General features: G+C 39.4%; 1 protein-coding gene across 1 annotated transcript in view; it reads left to right on the top strand.

The window, feature by feature from the left end:
- NEB (nebulin) overlaps positions 1-15,797 on the top strand; it is a 193,958-nt gene that overhangs the window by 145,237 nt on the left and 32,924 nt on the right. The window contains exons 121-136 of the mRNA XM_073306879.1: positions 673-777; positions 2,470-2,574; positions 2,882-2,986; positions 3,719-3,823; positions 3,983-4,087; positions 7,015-7,119; positions 8,615-8,719; positions 8,925-9,032; positions 10,322-10,426; positions 11,235-11,339; positions 11,605-11,709; positions 12,571-12,675; positions 12,763-12,873; positions 13,719-13,829; positions 14,308-14,409; positions 14,566-14,670. Of these exons, the coding sequence (XP_073162980.1) occupies positions 673-777; positions 2,470-2,574; positions 2,882-2,986; positions 3,719-3,823; positions 3,983-4,087; positions 7,015-7,119; positions 8,615-8,719; positions 8,925-9,032; positions 10,322-10,426; positions 11,235-11,339; positions 11,605-11,709; positions 12,571-12,675; positions 12,763-12,873; positions 13,719-13,829; positions 14,308-14,409; positions 14,566-14,670 (1,692 nt within the window). The remainder of the gene's footprint in view (positions 1-672; positions 778-2,469; positions 2,575-2,881; positions 2,987-3,718; positions 3,824-3,982; positions 4,088-7,014; positions 7,120-8,614; positions 8,720-8,924; positions 9,033-10,321; positions 10,427-11,234; positions 11,340-11,604; positions 11,710-12,570; positions 12,676-12,762; positions 12,874-13,718; positions 13,830-14,307; positions 14,410-14,565; positions 14,671-15,797) is intronic.

The following is a 15,797-nucleotide window of genomic DNA, read 5'->3' as shown; positions in this document are numbered from 1 at the left end:
CAGAATACACCTTTATTTTATTTTAAATCTTCTGATTCTTAAGTATTACATTTCCTTGTATGATCCCTGGGTAGTTTTTCATTTAATATATAATTCTAACAAATAGAAATGTTTTGTAAAAGAGAAAAATCATCTGCTTCTAAATGCATGTCTGTAATATTCAGACTTACGAAGCCATAGACGTAGCATTAGCATTGCCCCTCCCCCCCAATAAAATAAAATAAAATAAAATAAACCCTTTAAGGGCTACATTAATAAATACAGGAAACACTGAGTTTGGAACAGAAGCTGGTTTTTGTGTTTATTAAAAGTGGACAAATGTTGTCATGGTACAAAACTACTCATTAAAGTGATGATCAACAACTATGATTTTTAACACTAGCCTCTACCCCCAAATAGAAAATGTTGTCCACCCTTCTGTAAGGCATCATGCAGAGCAGATTGATTAGGACCTGGTTCTACACGGTGCTGAGCAACTTTCAGAAGCTGCTGAGCAACTTCAACTCCCATCGACTTCAGTGGAAGTTGAATGCACTTAGTATCTTGCAGTAATGACGGTCAACAAAGTGTACTAAATGTAGCTTCCCTGGGTGTTAACACAAAATCAGCTGGGCAAATATCTTTGTAACTAATTATATTTTTGTTCTTTTCCCTCCTGCCATCTGATCTTAGAAAAAGTACAAAGTCCAATATGAGAAGATGAAGCACAAGTACACAACTGTCTCTGACACGCCTATCCTCATCAGGGCGAAGAAGGCTTACTGGAATGCTAGTGATGTATGTACCCCGCAGACATCATCACTGATACTTTCTCTCATCTTTTGATAGAGCAGAAAAGGAGCTGGGGGAAATGAACAAATGGCAATATATAAAATAAAGACTGCCTGTGCATCCAAATCCCACTATGGTGCATGCTGTATCTGTCACTCCATCTCCATGCTGATTTTAAAATGATGTCAGTGAGATTCCTATGTTTAGACTCAAGGCACCATATATCTTTTTATATTTTGTTTTTTTCCAGCCAATCTTGTGTTCAAATGTGCTAGTCAAAAAAAAAGGAAAGAATGAGAGGGAGAGAGAAATAAATCGGGACAAAATGAATTGCTTCCCCATGTGACATTTACAAATAATATAGATTAGGATGAAAGTATTGATGCTGGAAGCAAGCACAGAAATGCTTTTATCCCACTTCTTCATCTCAATACTGTTTGAGGAATAAATCTCAATCCTCACTGAGAGTTCATTCCCTTTTACTTAGAATGCAGATTCATTAAAAATCAATTTCTGTCTGAGCTGACCTGGGTACGGATTTGAGGATGAAATTAGTTTTTGTGTCAAGTGTGGAATATTAATTTAAAGTTACTTGTAGAAGTGTTCTGTTATATAATGAGATCTGTGGTGCACATTTCTGATTGCAAATTGCCTCCTGGGCTATTAAAAGCCTGAAGGGCCATATGTATTGGTCTGTCCATCAGGTCAGCTTGTTCAGTTACACATGTCCAAAATAGAAAGGCAAAAGACCTCAGCTCTGCACTAGTGATTGGAGCTTTGGCACTGTGAAAAAGCTTCCCAGCTCTCATGCAACCGAACTCCCTATGCTGGATCTGGGTTTCTTCCCTGTGGAGGCTGGGGAATTTCCAATAAACTTCAAAATGGAATGACCTTCTTTCTTTCCTCCATTCAGGGCACACTTGGGGAAAAGGATGGATGTTTTTATACCAAACCCAGCACTCATTGCTGTCGTGCAGGGTACTTCTGTGCCTTTCTTCTTCGTCTTCGCTCTTAGGGCACGGCTGCCTGGGCAGTGCTGCAGCGGTGCCGCAGGACCAGTATAGGTGTGCCGCTGCAGTGCGTGCGGTGAAGACGCTCGGTGCCGATGGGAGAGGGCTCTCCTGTCAGCACAACCCTGCGAGGGGCAGAAGCTGTGTCGGCAGGAGAAGCTCTCCCACCATCTTAGCACTGTGCAGACGAACGCTGATGTCGGTGTAACTTGCCATATGTCGCTGAGGCGGGTGGAATATTCACAACCCTGAGCAACATAAGTTTTGCCGACATAGGCTGTACTGTAGACATAGCCTAAAGGTGAGTAGGGAAAATCCCTGCTCTGATGGGCCTAATCTTTCCTCTCTGGCTGAGTTCTAGTTTGGATCTCAGTCAGGCAGTTAATTTTGAGCAAGAAAGCTTGTTAAATTTTCCTAGGTGCCACATTAACATGATGGGAGCTGATACATCCCCCTGTGTCATTCTCATGAGTCCAATTTCCATAATGAAACTGGCTGGAACTTCACCAGTGGCAATGCGTGACTACACTTATAGAAAGGACGTGTTTTTGTTGAGAGGTCAAAAACAAGTTTCGGTGGCCGAGCAGCTATGGAGGCAGTTCTGGACTTAAGAGAGGCCTACACATTTAGCTTTAATAATTGCTAGCAGGCTATATAACTAATTTGTTCATATTTTTTTTCTTATCAGCTGCGCTACAAAGAGACCTTTGAGCAGGCAAAGGGTAAATATCACACAGTGAAAGATGCCTTGGATATTGTCTATCATCGCAAGGTCACTGATGACATCAGCAGTGTACGTATACAGCATTTCTAGTCCCGATTAATGTTTGTCATTAACTGTACGAAACTAGAGCTTTTATAGTTAATTCCCTCCCACTGAAAGATCCTGGGCCTAATTCTCATTTACAATAAAGCCACTTTGCATTGTTAGAATGGTGTAAAAGGTTAATGTAAATGAGAATCAGGCCCCACATTTTAAGGACGTCTTTGGGGAGAGTCAGTAGTGAGAAGTAGGAATGTCATAAAATTGGGTGATTAATGTGTTATGATTTTGAACTGTTTTACAACATTTACAACTTTCTTTTCAACTCCTTTTGTAGGTGAAATATAAGGAAAACTATGTGAGCCAGTTGGGAATCTGGAGATCTATCCCAGACCGGCCGGAGCACTATCATCATCGAGCAGTCACAGATGCTATCAGCGATGTGAGTTTGAACGGTTATTGTATATTAGACATTGCATTTTTAAAGCAGGTGTCCAAAATGGAGGCCTCTGCAGTGTCACTTAACTCCTCACAGATATCTTCTGCTGAAATGAAAGAGTGATCAGTTTCACGGTTGCCTGACATGTTTTCGGAATCAACAGAGTAAATCAACTGAATAAGGCCACTTCCTATTGAAAGCAGTGACAAAACTCACATGGACTTCAGTGGAAGTTGAATTGGGCACGATTTCTGTTGCTTGAACTTGTTTGTCACACGACAAGCTCCTAGCAGCACTTTAGCAGTCTTTCTGGCTTATTACAACATGCGAAAGACACTGGTGCTTTTAACTATCTTAGTGGTGATTTTTTGTGAGCATGTTATTGAGACATAAAAACAATGCTCATTTGTTTTCATGGCTTATATTTAATATGTGAAATCCTGTGGCAACACTCCCACTGGAGTCAGGATTTCATCTAATGATTCTGGGCCGGGTTGTGCTCTCAGTTACAACTGTGCAACCTAATAATTTAACCGAGGGTCCAAGCTGGCCCCTTATTTGTACAAAAACAAATGTAGTTATCAAGGTAATTGATGCAGGAACTCACAGAACTATTACTATTGTGTGTTAGACTTAGATCTGGATGGTATTTCAGCATTAATAGGATGCTAATTTTTGTTGCTGTTTGAAATTATTCCAAGTTTTTAAATTTATCTTCTTACTTTCTTTCTACAGGTTAAATACAAAGAAGACTTATCATGGCTCAGAGGCTTTGGTTGTTATGCCTGGGATACTCCTGATCTTGCTCTGGCAGAAAAGAACAAAGCCCTCTACAGTGGGGTAAATAAATCTCTTCATGACATTTGGAAGAATTTTTTCAAAGTTTGGTTGTGTGATGATTCATTATTCTTTTGATGTAGACATTTTTTCAATTCATATTTTTTCATGGTCTTTCTTTTAATTTTACTCTGGAATGACTAGTTTCTTTGTTTTCTCCAGTGTAAGTATAAGGAGTCATTTGAAAAGACGAAGTCTCAGTTCGAGTATGTAGCAGACTGTCCAATTAATAGGCATTTTAAACATGCTACTCAGCTAATGAATGAGGTAAGTACAATAACAGACCTGTATAGCATATCATGATGAAGTGGCATCTCAAAGCTCTTCATGATAACATTAAATTAAAAGTTCATCTGTCTTGCATAGTGGAAAATACATTGAAATAAACAAAAAACTACTGAAAACAAATGTGTCTTAAAGTTAGACCAAAATGAAGAAGGGCAGGGATGTTCTTGATATCTATAGTGATGAGTAGGCACAAAGTAGGTGTATTATAACTAAAACAGAGTAACCTTTTGACCCACATTTCAGCAGTGAAAATGCAAAGAGCTCTTTCAGCTTCTGACCAATAAAGAGTCAGTAACTCAGAAAGGTATCAGTTTCCTTTTTAGCAACAGCGTTTTAAATCAGTAAAACTTGACTTGTGATTATCTTGTGAAAATGGTAAAGAATCACACTGAAAAAAGAACTTCAATAGCATTAGGAAAACAATACTACCCACAGATCTATTCTCTTGGTTTGAGTATTGGCCTGCTAAACCCAGGGTTGTGAGTTCAATCCTTGAGGGGGCCATTTAGGGATCTGGGGCAAAAATAGGGGATTGGTCCTGTTTTGAGAAGGGGGTTGGACTAGGTGACCTCCTGAGGTCCCTTCCAACCCTGATATTCTATGATTCTATCCATCTCTGTGTTTCACCACAGAACTTCAGGCTAGAATTCCCCAGCCCCTGCTGCAGATTTAAAGAAACAATGCGCAATGGTAACCAATGCAACTGGGCTGAGATTAAAGTAATCTGTAGCCACTGTGACTCCTAGAATAGATGCTGTATTTTATAAATGATGGATTAAGCCCTTTAAAAACAGTTCTAGACATAGTTTTTGTCATCTTAAAGCTGGCGTACAGATCTCCAGAATATAACCAAACTCAACCTCTGGCACTTTTTGACATGACAGTTGATGTTCCGAATATAGCCTCTAGATATTTTATTTTACTCGGCTGACACTTCTCACAGTGGTCACCATTAAAATGTCAACATTTAGTATCAGATACAATACAGTATTTCTTCTTCTAGGTATAGGAAAAAATGATTGTATTTCCGGAGCCCTGTGTCATAATTGTTCACAATTGCAGATATTACAGAGAACCAGCACTTGACAAAGTTCTTTTGAATGCAGAATGGGTGTTACAAGGCAGCTTATGAGAGGGTTGTAGAAAGGGGTTGTAGTCTTTCTTAAGTTTTACCTTGTACCCTTAAATATAAATTTGGGAATTTCTTTATAAATAAGGCTACAATTATGTCACGGAGGTCACAGAACTCAAGGAATCCGTGACTCCCAGAGAACTCTGTGACATTTTCTACCCCAGGGCTGGAGTTCCCAGGTGGCCCCTCCACAGCTCCCAGCACCTGCCCTGGTGGGGGGACCCTGCAGCTCCCAGACACAGCAGGCGGCGGGGGAACTCCCGTGGAGCTCCCAGCTGCTGCGGCAGGCAAGAGGACCCCGCAGCAGCCCAGTCCCCATGGCAGGGGATGCTGGAGCTCCCACTTACTGCAGGTGGCAGGGAACCCCCCGGAGCTCCCAGTCACTACGGGTGGTGGTGGGGCCCCCAGAGCTCCCATTCACTGTAGTGGCAGGGATCTTGGAGCTCTATCAGTGGTGGGTGCTGAACCCACCTCCCTCCCCAGTTTGTCAGTGATATTTTTAGTGAAAGTCAGAGACAGGTCATGGCTTCTGTGAATTTTTGTTTATTGCCTGTGACCTGTCCATGACTTTTACTAAAAATATCCATGACAAAATCTTAGCCTTATTTATAAATGATCTACATTTCCTCTGTTTTTTCTTTATTTTTCTAATTTGGGTGAGGTACTGAACAGTATCCTTTTAAATATTAAATATTATGCACAATAAGGTGTCAGCTTTGAAACTGTTATATCAATGTTTCTTTGTGCCCTCGCCTTTTTACTTTGCTACAATTTGATATACACATCTGAGTATGAGAAGAGGAAAGATAATTACAATTTTGTTGTGGATGAGCCTAGAATCCTACTGGCCAAAAGAAGAGATGAACTGAGCAGTCAGTTACTGCAGCAGTGCTGACCAGTGCAAGCAAAATGTGGCTGGATAGCACACAACACGCATCTTAATCTGCCTGAAATGTCTATAGCCAATGATGTCATAGTTTCACCTATGATATTAGTGTTCTAGTTCAGGGTTATCAGACAGTATCTGTTTTGCCACCCAAAGACCACAGCTGCTTTTTGAGTTAACTAGACTATGTTGTTTCTCTATGTATTCTCAAATATTGTGCATCAATTGATATTTACATGACATGTTTCTCACAGAGACAAGGTGGGGGAGGTAATATCTTCTATTGGACCAGCTTCTGTTGGTGAGAGAGACAAGCTGTCAAGCCTACATAGTGGAAGTTGGTCCAATAAAAGATATTACCTTCTCTACCTTGTGTCTCTAATATCCGGGGACTGACAAGATTACAACAATCCTATATACATCTTTCTTACTTACACTCTGATCCAGTGTCCATTGAAATTAATGGAAAGAATCTGATTAACTTCAGTGGATTTTGCATCTTGCACTTATTCTTGACTGTTTCTTTTCTTTTCAATTCTTTTTACACTTATTTTTTCCATCTAATTTGCAAATATAAGGCCACTGTGGGCTTGTTCGATTGGTTAAATGCCCTTTTGGTCTAAGATTTATTCTTATTTTCCAAAAGGTGTTTCAATGTTTTGATTGTTTTAAGGAGTTGGTAAATCATTGCAGGCCCTACAATTTGGCACCATTAATTAAAAATACATGTTTAAAATTATATGGATGTCCAGGCATGCAATGGTGCGAGTACACATAGTATGCTTGCCTAAATCGCATCACTCTGCATGTGACTGGAATCTAAAGCTGTACTGTTGTTCGTTGGCTTCACAAGTATCTTTTGTGCTTCATTGCTCTTTTCATGGACAGAAAAAATACAAGTCTAGTGCCAAGTTGTTCCTGCAACATGGATGTAATGAAATTCTGAGACCAGATATGCTGACAGCGCTTTACAACACAAACTTGTGGAGCCAGGTAATGTGAATGGCTGCTGTTGCAGGAAGGCATTATATACACCATTTAGCTGCTTGAATTTTTATCATCTTAATATTTATGAATTCTCTGAATTTCTACTGATCTTGAGCTCTAATGTTTCCCCATGCATTTGCTACTCTTTACTTGGTAATGGAGCATCTGAAATTATACCTATTATACCCTAAGCCTGATCCAGCTCCCATAAGAGCCTGAACTGGCTTTCCATTCATCTACTGGCCCATATTATAACCCTCAGTAAAAAATGAACATGAGAACGTCCATACTGGGTCAGACGAAAGCTTCATCAAGCCCAGTATCCTGTCCTCTGACAGTGGACAATGGCAAGTGCCCCAAAGGGAATGAACAGACAGGTTATCATCAAGTGATCCATGCCCTGTCACCCAGTCCCAGCTTCTGGCAAACAGAGGCTAGGGACACCATCCCTGCCCATCCTGGCTAATAGCAAATGGTGGCCCTATCTTCCATGAATCTATCTAGCTCCCTTTTGAACCCGTTATAGTACTGGCTTTCACAACACCCTCTGGCAAGGAGTTCCAGAGGTCGACAGTGAGTTCCGTGAAAAAATACATTCAGCCTCATGTGAACTCCTCTCAGGTATTTCTGCTGAAATGAGAGGAGTTAAGTGACAAAGAGAAAAGTCTGTTCTGAGTGTTGTTTGTACGCTCTTGTCTTTATTTTGTGTCCCTTGCTGTTCTGGTCTCTAATGCATGCATTATTTTCTCATTTGTAACCAAAATATTCTCAGTTTGGATGATTCAGGGAATAAAGTGAGAGTTAGGTTTTTTAAAAACTCTGGATTTCCTCCACCTGTCCCTAGCCCATCTGTAGTAAATTTTCATTCCTTGTGCCCAGTCCTGCTCTCAGTGTATTTGGTGAGAACAGGATTAGGCCCAGAGCTGGACAAAGTGACCCTTAAAGAAACTATACACACATATTTCAAGCATTGTGATGGCATCGGTGTCCCGATATTGTTTCTCACTCAATGAAATATTTAGAGGGTTTGTTTGTTCTTGTCTGCCATGTTTATATTTTCCCAGACCTTAATTAAAGTCTTCAGCCTGGTACTGATTTTAAAAGGGAATCTGGTCCAGTGTGATTAAAAACAAAAGCAGCACTTTCACTGACCTCACAGAACTGCTTAGAATCCTTTTGAATCTCAGAGTTCTATTTTAGACCTTCAGGCCGATGTAGTTGTGGCCAGACTGCGGAGCTCTTATTCACATTGGAATCCGCATGAGACCACATGTGGGAATAACTCACACAAGCAGGCCCAGATGCTCCAATATAAATAAGAGCTTCATGCAGTCTGGCTCGTAGGGCCACATTCTGTCTGTGCATGTATGCCCAGCTTCCACTGACTTCAGTGGGAGATGGGCCCATACATTGCAGTACGCAATCTTAACATGATTGTGTCTCTTCTTGAAGATGTTTTCTTGTTTTGTCTAGTTAACATCCTCTTATTTCTCCCCATTAGTTCAAATACAAGAGGCAGTATGAAATGCAGAAGGACAAGTTTACTTCAATCGTGGATACCCCAGAACATCTGAGGACTGCAAAAGTCAACAAGCAAATCAGTGAGGCAAGTATAATTACCATAATGTCATAATGCTAAATATATCTTAAGTTTATCTTCCTACTCTGAATTGTGACCTGTGAAGTATGCTAATTAAAAAATTGAGTCCTCCTCAGCCACAGTAAAATATTTTTCAACTTGACTTTTTTAAAAGCACTTACATTGTGCCTGGTTAGCCAGAATAATACGATTTAACAATTTTTACCCTCAGATTATTTACAAGATGGAATTTGAGAAGGCTAAGTCTAAGGGGTACACCACAATCCATGACACCCCTCTCTTACTACTTATGCGCAAGGTCAAAGACAGAATAAGTGATGTAAGTAAACTATGCCTGGCATTTGATATTAGTACCTTTATTTTACTACACAATACTGTTTCTTTCTACCTAGTAGGTAACGCTGCCATAACAGCTAGCCTTTTATTAGAATATATCAATATTGTTTTAATTCAAAATTCCTCCTGCTGCATCTGACACATTCACAGGGAATATAACAATGTTTAAAAAAACTGAAAAGCTATAATCATTCATGTACCTTTTCAGCATAGTTCATGGGATAATGATGCTTGGAATAGAACAGCTCTTACCTGTAATGAAAGCTGCAGGTTGAGCTATTATCTTTTTAGCTGGTTTCTTGGTTTCTCTCCCTGGGTTGGCCAGTAGCTTTTGTATTGCCTTGGATTAATCACTATCATGCCATTTTCCCATCCATACTGTGGGGATAATAAATACCCCAGAGCAGTGTTCTGAGGCTAAATTAATTAATGTATGTAAAAGACTTTTGAAATTCTTAGATGAATGGTGCTATAGAAAGGATGAAAGTATAAGAGAGCAAGGTTGGTCCAATGGTTATAGCACTGCTCTAGGAATTGAGAGCTCAGGGTGCAAGTCCCTGCTCTGCTACAGACTTCCTGTGTGACCTTGGGCAAGTCACTCAGTCGTTTTGTGCTTCAGATCCTTATCTGTAAAAACAGGATAATAGGATTTCCCATCCTCACAGGAGTGTTGTTGAGGATTAATACATTAAAAGATTGTGAGGCATTTGGATACAACAGTAATGAGGGACATATGGATGAGAAGTAGAAAGTATTAATATTATCTAGTTGCCCATACACAATCCTGAAGGACAAAGATTTTCAAAAGTGCCCAGTGATTTGGGGTATCTACATTTTTGGAAGTCAACTTGAGCCCCCTTAAAGAAGCCTGATTTTCAGAAAGTGCTGAGCACCCACCCTCTGAGAATCAGGCCCCTTTAAAGTATCTTGTATTGGGCACCAACAGTGAAGGCACCCAGAATAATTAGTCACTTGAAAATCTTGGCCAAAAGCTTTCAACGCAAGTTAGTGTGGACTGTGTATTTCATGTTGAATTAAGTTGATACATTTTTATGTTTCCATGAAAATGGAACTCTACCTGAAGACAGTGTATCTTTTGTGTGGGGGATGGCTGAAAACTAGATCTATGGATGCCTCTTCCTTTTTTGTTATAATTTTTAATTAAACAATTAGGGGAATTGCCTAAAAGTAGAATTCCACGTGCTGTTGTTATTGAACTTTCATGGAGTTGTGGCACATAAATAAAGATTCAGAATATGTTTCTTTCACCAGCTGAAATACAAAGAAGTTTATGAGAAGAATAAGTCTCACTGCAACGTTGTACCAGATGCTGTTCATATTAAAGCTGCCAAAGCTGCCTACAAAGTAAACAGCAATGTGAGTTCAGTGCTATTAATGCTTTTCACTGTTACTGTCAATGGCTGATATTTCAAAGGACTCTATGGGAATTAAGCACTCACCTTCCATTGAAATTCATTGGGACTAGGCCCCTTTATGATCTTTTTTGAAAATCACAGTCAGAATATAGAAAATTTTATAAATTTGGAGCATCTCCACTAAGTCTGGATTTTGCTGAAACCCCCAACCTGGTCTTTTGTGTTCTTTTGCTTATCAGATAATTTTGATGATCTTTGAAGAATGTGTTGTTTTATCACAGGCTGAAATGAAATGCTGAGTTTAAAAGCATTATCCATGCACACAAAATTTCCAACATGTAGCACAAACACCACTTATTCTTCAGGCACCTCCTAATTCCTCAGGTATGGAGGCATAGGTGCTCCTAGTATTTTCCATGCTAATTGATTTAATCTTGTAGCTAGCATAAGTTCTACATGGGAAGGGCTGAAGGCCTTCACACCATTGGGTGGATCCAGCCTGCACTGACAGGCTAGTGAGATAACACATCCACTTTCTTCAAGGCCATGCCCACTTTTCAGTCCTGCATATGCTCCTTCAACCTGGCAGGGGGAAAATCATCACAAATAGACTTCCTCTGCATTTGTCCATGACTCAGAAGAGAAGCACATCCCAAAAGTGCTGCTTTCATGGATGTGTACTTTTCCAGGCATGATTTCCTTCCCTTCTCCCAATTCTCATGCAGTTGTTCAGGCAAGGGGAGAAGTAGGCTCTGTATATATTGAGTTTATGAATGATATGATTTTCATTAATGTTTCTTTTTAAACAGCTGGATTACAAGAAGAAATACGAAGCAACCAAGGCTCATTGGCAATGGACTGTTGATAGACCTGACTTTCTCCAAGCAGCCAAGGCATCCCTGCAACAGAGTGATGTGAGGAAACTAGAAAATATTATATTAGCTTAGTTTCAGAGTAACAGCCGTGTTAGTCTGTATTCGCAAAAAGAAAAGGAGTACTTGTGGCACCTTAGAGACTAACCAAATAAACTGCTCAAATAAATTGGTTAGTCTCTAAGGTGCCACAAGTACTCCTTTTCTTTTTATATTGGCTTACACTCCCTCCCTCCCACACTCCATCACTCTTTCACAGCAAAGGCTTGGGGTACTTTTTGTCAGCTTTTCTTTTCTTGTCTGACAGTATGACTACAAGCTAGACCGAGAATTCCTTAGGGGATGCAAACTGTCTGTCACAGATGACAAAAATACGGTGTTGGCTTTGAAGAATGCCATCCTGGCAAGCGATGTAAGTATTTGAAGTTCTACTTTATGTTTATTCCTTTGCTAACAGTTTACATGCTGTTTAAGGAACCTAAAACCTATGTTGTATGTCCAATTGTTTTTGTACCATCAAAATGGAAACACTGGAGTTTGTGAATGTCATTCTGTAGAATTTGTTGCAGATAATTTCATCTGGGCATAGTCTCTGTACCTTGGTTCCTAAATGGGAGCGGGGGTTGCTCAATATCTCTGAAAAACATGTCACTTCTATTTAGGCATTTAAATAAGGATTTAGGGAATCTAACTTTAGAAATCTAGGTTTGAAAATTTTGCTCAGAACTTCATATTTCATTATTTAGGCTTGTTTGTTTGTTTGTTTTATTAACAAATTGACAAAATCTGGGATGGTTTTGGTCTTGCAAACCTCATTGGTCTGGTTGGTTGATTTGCAAACATAAACTAGAGGCAGTTCAGATATGTGGCCCTTTTTATCCAAATACCCAACTTTTATGGTAAATAAATTATTCTGGTTTTGACACAAGTTTAAACTCCATACATTGAAATGCATGCATTATGCATACATACTTAAAACCAAAGCTGCTGCTTTCATTTGGGCATAGTACCATGTCTTTAGAATAAATGTTGGGAATACCATAACAAGATCTGAGTTTAAGCTCTAGTGAGATGTGTAGGAATATATAGGCTGGGGCATATTAAAGTTGACAAGCAAATCAAACTATGGGCCTAATCTTGAAAACCCTTTCTCCCATCAGTGGTGTTTGCAAGGCTCTGCCATATACAGAAACATGAGTATATTTGAAGCCTATTTTTAAAGTCAGCATAAGACAAATACATTGCATAAAATAACATCTTTTCTCTCCTCCAGCTAAAATACAAAGAGAAGCATAACAAGGCTAGGGGAACATGCCTTGCTGTCCCAGACACACCTCAGATCCTCCTCTCTAAGTGTGTCAGCTCTCTTGTATCTGAGGTACCACATGTAATATTGTGTGTCTTCATAAATAGTTCCTTCTTATACCCTATATTTCTTTCAACTATTTTTTCTCTATTCATTCAGAACAAATACAAAGAGCAAAGTAAGAGGCAGCTCCCGCATGGTTCTTATACGACCCTTCCTGAGACCCAGGACACTGTTCGTGTCAAAGAGGTGACCAAGAATGTCAGTGAGGTGTGTGACAAGTATAGTGCAACATTTATTGCTCATGTAGAATTTTGCTATTGCTACATTCACGGTGTTTATTTGATCCTATCAAGCATTTTTTATAGATTCCTCCATATACATTTTCTTATTTCTGTCCAGTGAGACATTTGAAATCAATAGAACTGCTCATGACCTTAAAGTTAAACGTATGCTTAAATGCTTTGCTTCATCAGGGCCCAAAACATCACATCTCTTAGTTATTAACTCTGAGGGATCCCCCCAGACATGCTTTAGGTAACCTTTGATGCTGTAAGTTGCTTCCAATGTATTATGCATTAGCAGGCACTCTGGATCCTCTCTCTTTCTATGTGGTTTAAGATTTTGTTGGTGGCAATAAACAATGTTGGGATAATAGCTTTTAAAATATTTCAAGAGACCTCTTCCTGCTATCAGTCTTATTTCCATTTCCAGCTCCAACACAATGTCTTCAGGCTGGATTGGAGAACTGCTGTTGAGACTGTAATGGGCAGGTTATGGCCTCTTACAGGTTGAACATTCACAGGCACCTGTTAACCTCCTACCATTCCCATGAAAGGATTGGGGGGTTGGAAGACACTACCACAGAAGGCTTTGATTAGACAGGAAGGACTGGAACCATTTCAGGGGTTCAGTGGGATGTGTATGGATATCTTCTAAACACTGCAGGGAGCCAGGTTTCCTTGTCTGTGCTGATTCATGTTCAGAAGAAGTAAATGATGTCTCTGGCTATCTCCGTTGGCTTCTGTGAGGAGTTACTTTGAGTGTCGGTAGAACACAGCTCCTTGTAGGAATAATGAGTGACATATAATATAATCCCTATTTGCTCTACACAGACAAACTATAAAAAGAAGTTTGTGAAGGAGAAAGGCAAGTCCAACTATTCCATCATGCTGGAGCCTCCTGAGGTGAAACATGCCATGGAAGTCGCTAAGAAACAGAGTATTGTAAGTTTGTCCTGCATTTACATCAAGCAAACAGCCCATATGACCATTTTCAATTAGAGTCATTCTCAAATCAGAAAAATCAAATTGGTCTGATTTTCAGCTGGATGTCTCCCCAGCCTCCATTTTGCAAGGAAAATATGCATGAAATTATATGTAGGCAGAAAATTTCACCTAGAGAAATAAAGGCCATCTCTAGAAAATGTGATTGGGAGTTAAAATAGTTTGCTCGCAAATAACAGTGCCGTCACAATAATGTTTTCTTTCATCTTTTTCATATACAGTTAAAATTGCATGATATTTATTACTTCATTTGAAAAGGACTTACAAAAGCTGGTCCCAAAGATCTGTTCCCAGTGAAATCAGTGGCAAAACTCCAACTGACTTTCACAGCAGCAATATTCTGTCCTCAGTGGCTGTTTTTCTAATTAGTAAAAACTAGAGTAATCCACTTTCCTCTATGTTTGTTTTCATTGATTAGGTTGAATACAAAAAAGATGCTAAGTCACAGCTCCATTACACGTCTATAGCAGATCGACCAGATATTAAGAAAGCAACCCAAGCTGCCAACTTAATCAGTGATGTGAGTATTTTGTAAATCTCCTGTGTACCTCCTTAGCAGTATTTTTCCTGTAGCAAACTATATCAATATAAATGAGTAGAACAGCATGTGGAGGTGTTTGCATTTTATCATTAAAAGTTAAACATTTTTATGTACTGATTGATTTTTCTTCAATAGATTCAGTACAAAGCCAAGGCTCGAGGAGAGGCTTGCCTTGGTGTAAGCATGCTGGGACGTCCAGATATGGAACTTGCTAAGGAGGTGTCCAAACTTACTAGCCAGGTAATAATAAATGTTTGCAAATTTTGGACCAGTGTGAATAATGGCATGAGTTCAGATTCTTCTGGGACAGAAGTCAGTAGACTTTTTCAGCCACTTCAGAATTGAACATGGAAATAATTCTAGATAATTTTAAGGGGAGTATGGTAACTTAATTTGAAAAAGTAACTCACTGGGCAGAGTTTGTGTGCTTTATGAAAGAAGCAGCAAATGCTTGTATAAGGGGTGTTCTGTGTATAATGGGACTGATATGGCTTTCAGTGATGTAAGTGAGTCTTAAGTCACCACTCTCTTGCATTGTAGTAATTCACATCTGTGCAAAGTGAGCATACAAGAGTTTTGCAGGATGGCAGAGAATCATTCCCAATGGCTAAAGCTCAGCTGACTTCAATGGGAGCAGAACTGAGCCCTGGAGAGATGGCTTTTGGGAGCCGGGAGGTTGAGCCTTGCTTCTTTTGTGGTTTCTTTGTCTGTCCTCTTTTCTGCATTCTTCGCTTTTCTTGACATAAACGTCTTATGTCTCCATCTCGTTCAGAATATGTCACTTGTAGTCCCTCTGAAATGTTCAGCATAAAGAACTTTACACAAGAGGAAGTGTAACTTCATGGAAACCTATCATGTAGAAATGAATGACAAACATCTGAATTGCTCTGTTGGTATTAGTTAGTATTTGGAAAATAATCCGTGAATGCTGAGGACAAGTCTAAAATTGGACACCCAAAATTAGAGGCCATTTTCGAAAACTCACTCTTTGTGCTTCACTTCATCCCGTCTGTAAAATGGGGATGATAATACTGCTTACCCACCTTTGTGAAATACTTTGTAATAGACAGGTTGTCATCACTATATATACAAGTGCAAGCTATTATTTTACATTAGAGATTTCTAATATACTTTCCATTTGCCTGTTCAAGATAAGGAATTATTTTAATGTATGTCTTTCAAATAATTCATTACCTTTTATTTTTGAATGAATACATCATGTTAATATAAACTTCCTTTCTCTTGTAAAATAATCTGGAACATCAGTTAGTGTGGATCTTACTCTTGCTGTTTCCTGTGGGAATTTTTCAACCTCACCACCACTTGGTTCTCTCACACAGCTTTATGCTTGATCCCTGTGATGGTCT

This window comes from Lepidochelys kempii, chromosome 11 (genome assembly GCF_965140265.1).
Source record: "Lepidochelys kempii isolate rLepKem1 chromosome 11, rLepKem1.hap2, whole genome shotgun sequence".
Taxonomy (NCBI): Eukaryota; Metazoa; Chordata; order Testudines; family Cheloniidae; genus Lepidochelys; species Lepidochelys kempii.
Note: the sequence above shows the minus strand (reverse complement) of the source record. Positions and strands in the feature narration are given on the sequence as shown.